At 37.2% G+C, this 6,242-nt stretch overlaps 1 protein-coding gene across 1 annotated transcript; it reads right to left on the minus strand.

The window, feature by feature from the left end:
- Window positions 1-1,091: 1,091 nt before the first annotated feature.
- Window positions 1,092-2,974, minus strand: LOC109339110. The gene is made up of 2 exons (XM_019576499.1): window positions 2,069-2,974; window positions 1,092-1,913 (listed from the first exon to the last, which is right to left on the minus strand). The coding sequence occupies exons 1-2, from the start codon at window positions 2,972-2,974 to the stop codon at window positions 1,092-1,094; spliced, it is 1,728 nt and encodes a 575-aa protein (XP_019432044.1).
- Between the last annotated feature and the right edge of the window lie 3,268 nt (window positions 2,975-6,242).

Raw genomic sequence — 6,242 nt, forward strand, 5'->3', positions numbered from 1 at the left:
TTGAATATCCGCATTTCTTACGCAATCAAAAGCACCTTTCATAGAGAGTAACCCATCGTTGGATAATTGCCAAACTAGTTTATCATGTTGGAATTCATTGTATATAGAAATCTTAGCCATATTACTGACTATTTGAGGGTGAGAAGCAGCCAACCAATCAGGCACAACCCAGTGATTGTTCACAACAAAGTCTGCAACCGAAGCTGTTAGGGAATTTTGAATATCATGAGGGATGAGTAAAGAATCCACCAAAGGAGAGCCCAACCAATTATCCATCCAGAAGTTAATTTGAGTCCCATTACCAACAAGCCAAATGGAGTTAGAGGAGGCCAATTGCCAATTGCTCTTGATACCCGACCAAACTGAAGATCTCACATAGCTTAATTTAGGCTTGCTACCTTTATGGAATCTGGTTCTGAAAAAAATTGCCCAGTCCTGAGAAGATGAGAGCATACCCCAAGCAAGCTTCAACAAAGCAGCTTGATTCAGGGCTGCAAGAGATCTGATGCCTAACCCCCCTTCTTTAACTGAAGTGCAAGCTTGATGCCAAGCCACAGTGACCAACTTTCTCACTTTGATGTCGCCCGACCAAATAAAATTCCTGATGCAATTGTCCACATATTTCAGCAGTTGAGCAGGCCAAGAGTAAACCTGGAAACTATAAAGTAACATGCTCTGAGATATGGATTTCACTAGCTCTACTCTGCCCATGATGGATAAAGAAAAACCCTTCCACTTCGCAAGCTTAGAGATAATTTTATCCGCAATTGATTGCAGGTGAGTGCGACGGGGCTTGCCCCTGAATATTGGGACACCCAAGTAATTGAAGGGGATGCTTTCATGAGAGAAATCCAGCCAAGAAGATAAATTTAAAATTTTCCTAGGCGTAGCTTTAGCAGTATAGAATTTACATTTGCTACGGTTAATGATTTGACCAGAAGCTTGGGCATAATCCTTGATCAGATTCTTGAGCTCTAACAACTCTCTTTTAGAGCCTTTACAGAATATCATAATGTCATCCGCATAGAGGACGTGGCTAGGTGTTTGGATTCCACTAGGACCAGAAATAGTGCAAAGCTTTCTCTCACTGATCAGTTTAGAAATCCCCCTACTGAGAACATCTTCAGCAAGACAGAAGAGTAAGGGGGAGAGAGGGTCTCCTTGCATAACCCCTCTTTTACAGCTGAAGAAGCCCACACTTTGCCCATTAACAACAATGGACAATTAGCAGATTGAAGGATGACACTGACCCACATAGTGAATTTGTTGCTGAAACCAAAAGCTTTGAGAGTTGCAAGTAAAAAATCCCAGTCAAGAGTATCAAAAGCTTTTTTTATATCCAACTTTATAGCCAAATTGCCACCCAAAGTTTTATGATCCAGAAGATTGATTGCTTCTGAGGCAATACAAATACAGTCCTGGATATGTCTGTCTTTAATAAAGCCTCTCTGCTGTCTGGAAACAATTTTTGGAGCAATTTTGGCAAGCCTATCCGCTAGAATTTTAGTGATGATCTTAAACTGGAAATTTGCCAAGGCAATGGGTCTGAAATCTTCAATTTTATCAGCACCAGGAGACTTTGGAATGAGAACCACTGCATTAGAATTCAGATTAGGCAATAACCAGTCTTGGTGAAAGAATTGCAAAACCGAATTGCAAACATCAGAGTGAACAATATCCCAAAAAGTTTGAAAGAAACAGCCTCCAAACCCATCAGGACCAGGAGCTCCCTCACCATTCAAAGCAAAAACAGCAGACTTAATTTCATTAGAAAGAGGTGGCTTAGAAAGCATAACGTTGTCATCCTCAGTGACGAGATTTGGGATCACTGAATCAATGAGACTATTAGGCGTAATGTTGTTAGGAGAAGCATACAAATTAGAGTAATATGATAAAACATGACTGGAGATTTCCTGAGGGTCCAATAGAATATTATCACCGTCTTTAAGTAAAGTCAAGGATTTAGTGACTTGCCTTATTTTAGTGATTTATGGAAGAAATTTGTGTTTCTGTCTCCACTGTTGTGCCAATTTAGCCTAGACTTTTCCTTCCAGAAGGCCTCCTCCACCGAGAGGGCATCCAACAACTCCCTTTGGGCTATGGCTTCTTGATCTATCAGATCTGGAATTTGCCCCAAATCATTCAACAAATTCTGGACAGAATCAAGAAGGGCAGAGGCATTCTTCACTCTATCATGAACATTACCAAAGACAGTTTTATTCCAAGTTCTCAATTCCTTTTTGAGGAGCTTTAACTTTTGCGAAAGAATAAACATAGGACAACCCACCAACGGAGTGTTCCACATTTCAGCAACAAGCCTTCTACAATCATGATGCTGAATCCACATATTATGGAACCTGAAGGGAACTATCCTGCTAGCAGAAGCAGAGGAAGAACAAATTAACAACGGGTGGTGATCAGAGCAAATTCTTGGCAGAGAACAACACATAGTGTGATTCCAAACTGACAACCAATCATCATTGCAAATGCTTCTGTCTAATCGCTTTTCGGTGTGCGCAGAGCCTCTCCTCCTATTAGTCCAAGTGAATTCGGCTCCTCTGGTCAAGATGTGAGTTAAGTTAGCCCCATCTGTAAAGTGTTGAAATTCATCACAAGGTAATCTAGCAGGGAGGTTAGAACCTCTACACTCATTGGCACCTAACACCACATTAAAATCCCCCACACAACACCAAGCACCAGGGAAATTATGCATCACGGAATTAATTTCCTCCCACAGTTGTCTTCTCTGAAGATAATTAGTGTGAGCATAGACCGCACAAATGAAGAAGTGGTGGTTTTCCAGGTCAAGCGAAATGGAAATCTGCTGACTTGAGTTTGCTATTATTACAGGATGCAAATTGACACTACAGAGACCCCAAAGGTTGGGAATATGAGGACCTCTATCATTCACCAAGAATAACTTCAAATTGAGCCCTTCCCAAAATAAAGAACTGACTTTATCCACCTGAATCATAGGCTCGGATAGAAAGACTAGATCAAGTTTATTAGCACAACATAGATTTTTTAAAACCAATCTCGTTTTAGATTTACCAAATCCCCTACAGTTCCAATAAAGAATTTTCATTGGGCAGTGTTAAGATACCCACCCCTTCGGGTGAAATGGACCCTTTCATGACTAGCTTTTTGCTTCATTTTCTTTCTCTGCGACTTAGAAAGAATTTTTGTGAAAGCTGTTTTTTCCTCCACTTCAGTTGTGTTATCATCAACCCAAAACTTTCCAATAATTCTTGATTCTCTAGCCGCAACCGGATTCTCAATATCATCAGGAGGTAAAACTTCAATATTACCTTTTATAAGCCCTCTGTGGTTCTCCAAAGAGTCCTCCAATGTAGGAGAATCTTCATCCGAGGTGGCCTCCCTGATAGCTTCTTGACCCTCTTTATCAGGAGTGAGATTCACCCTTTCCAAATCACCAATGTTGATCCCATCCATGCTCTCAATTTCGAGATTGATGACCAAATCATTTTCAATAGTAGGAGTCTTATTCTTAGAAGAATCCTTCTTTTCCACTGGTTTCTGTTCAAAACCTGCATCATTCTTTGTTGTTGGCTTGGAGTAGTCTTCCCCTCCACCTGGAATTGAAGATTTGCGACAATTTGAAGCAAGATGACCAATGGAATTGCAACCCGAACAAAAGTGTGGGAGATTTTCATACTCAATGGAAACAAAGAAAGCAAAGCCCTCTCTTTCTACTAGGATCTGGTTTGGAAGGCTTGCCTTGAGGTCTATATCAACCAGAACTCTAGCAAAATGACCAAATGTTCTATTGTTGGTTGCATCATCCAACAAAACAGGGGTTCCTATTCCCCCAGCAATAGAAAAAATTATTCTAGCACCCCAATATTCTTGAGGAAGCCCCAAGATCTTTACCCAACATTGAGAATGAGTAAGCTTTTGATGGTTAGGGTTAAAGTCTGGAGACCAGAGAAAGAGTCTCAGGAACCCCGGCTTCAAGCTCCATGAACCTGTTGCACAAACATTTCGCATATCCTCCATTGAGGAAAAGGAGAAATCGTAAAAACCTTTACCCAAGGAGATCATATTCCACTTACCTATCATATTCCAAAGCGTCGAGAGCTTGGATTTGAGATCATTAAATTTGATAGGGGTGTCCCCCTTTGACATGATAAGTCTCCCATGAAGGTGGGTTTTACACCGTTGCAATCCAGCCTGATAATCTTCCTCTGGGATTTTAATGGCAACTGCATCACCTTTAATACAAGGCTGAGGGAACTGGGAAATAGCAATGTCACAAGAGTTCTTTAGAGCTTGAACAAATGATTTTTTCTTTTCCGCCGAAACCAAAGGGTAACTGGAGGAAGAAGGAGAGGGAGGTAGAGGGGGGGGATCTGAATTTCCAAGAAAACTCCATGGGATTAGGGGAGGATTCATTTTTTCCAACGGTCCCTTCATCCCAATCACTTCATTGGATATAGATATAGTCTCATTTTTAGTGAAAGTAAGGTTTCTATTCAGGTGCTAATTCTTTGCAAGGAAGTGTAACATTTCAGTGCTATTTAATTTATAGTGGTATATTAATTCATTAGAAATTTCTAGCACATTTAATGCTTCATAAGTACCCAAAAAATGATATAAATTTAGTCATATTTTATTTTCAAGGGAGAAACATATTTTGATATTGCACTTTCTCTTCACCCCTTTTGACATATTATTATTGAATAATGCTACATCATGTTACCTTACATCTTTATAGTTTTAATTTTTTTATTATCATAACTAATCTCGTTTTATTTGTTTAGGTCTTGTTAACTATTGTATTAAAGAAGTTGAAAATCAAATCTACCACCTCTCAATATATTAAACACATTAACTATTTTTTTAATAGATACTTAACTTTTTTATTCCTTAACCAACTTCACCCATATAGCAATGATGTGAAATAATGTACATCCACAGTTTAACTAATCAGCTGTGGAAGTGATATGGATCAATAGTATATTATTCTGTCTCGAACAATTATAAATTGGTATATGAAAATTAAAAATAAAATATAATATTTTGATTGGCTCTTAAATAAAATATCCTTTGAAACAGCTGATCATGGGGAAGATGCACAAGGAAAAGTTGGTCTAAGTTATTGTTGCATTTGCCTTGGCTGATTATGGAAGATTCTTAATGACCCCCTTGTAAATTCAGAAGCGTTTCAATGTGTGTATTACCATACTCTTCTAGAAGGGTCTTTTTTTTTACTGAAAAAATAAGCAGACAATGATAGGGTAGTAAAGAAATTTAAAAGCTGTTGACTTATTCTAGAACTGGCCTTATTCTTCACAATGAACCATAATATAGCCCATCTCCTAGTCTAGGTTCACACAGACATATATATAGCATATATTTATAATCATATATTATATTCCTTATAAATGCAACCTGACAGTAGAAAACTTATTAAATACATGTATATATAGCATATAATATATAAATATGTGAAGCTTACCTCATAGAAGTAATATTTTCTACAACCTACTCAGCAAGAATGAAAATATAGGCATTTAGTGTTCCCTAGAGTTCCTCTAACCATTTCATTAAGAATTCATTAAATGAATTCTCTTTATTGAAGCGTTTGGGGGAACTCCTGGAATCACTTGATATGAACAAGCCTTGGAAGGATCATGTTGTTGCGGACTTCTTCTGCTGATAATGATATGAAAAGGAAATCAAGGTTAGTTTTAGAGCAATAGAAGTATGAATCTTTGATGAACAAACTGATTTGGGTTATCTTATGGTGCAATATTTTTTTTGCACCATTGTTTATGACTTTCTCCCTCATTATATTATTTACTATATAATCATGGTTTAAAAGCTTGGCTATGTTTTTAGCCATTACTTTTATCATTCTTTATATTTTGTTATTTTAGTGGCAAATATTTTTTTTAAAATTCCATCATCATTGAGTACTCATATATATCATTAATTAATTTATTTTTTATTATACCTTAGAAAATAAATATGATTTTTTAGTCGAAATACAATATTTTTAATAATATCTTAATATGTATACGTTAGCCTTAAATAAGGAAGAAATATGAAATAAAGGGGGTAATTAGAGAAACTTTGACAACTAATTTTGTAGCTCAGAAAAATAGGAAAGTTAAATGAGAATTACTAATTGAATTTTGCCATTGGTTAAGGAATTTCAAAATGTAAATTCCATCATAGGAGTTGATACATTTAATATTTAAAACCACACATGGTTTCAA

This window comes from Lupinus angustifolius, unplaced genomic scaffold (genome assembly GCF_001865875.1).
Source record: "Lupinus angustifolius cultivar Tanjil unplaced genomic scaffold, LupAngTanjil_v1.0 Scaffold_58_11, whole genome shotgun sequence".
NCBI lineage: Eukaryota > Viridiplantae > Streptophyta > Magnoliopsida > Fabales > Fabaceae > Lupinus > Lupinus angustifolius.

What these genes read in the sequence shown, in the direction of transcription:
- LOC109339110 (XM_019576499.1), bottom strand. Translation starts at nt 2,974, where the DNA reads ATGATTCAGGTGGATAAAGTCAGTTCTTTATTTTGGGAAGGGCTCAAT. An exon ending in AGTTGTTGGATGCCCTCTCG is followed by an intron (nt 1,914 to 2,068) that starts GTGGAGGAGGCC and finishes TTGGACCCTCAG; the next exon opens with GAAATCTCCAGTCATGTTTT.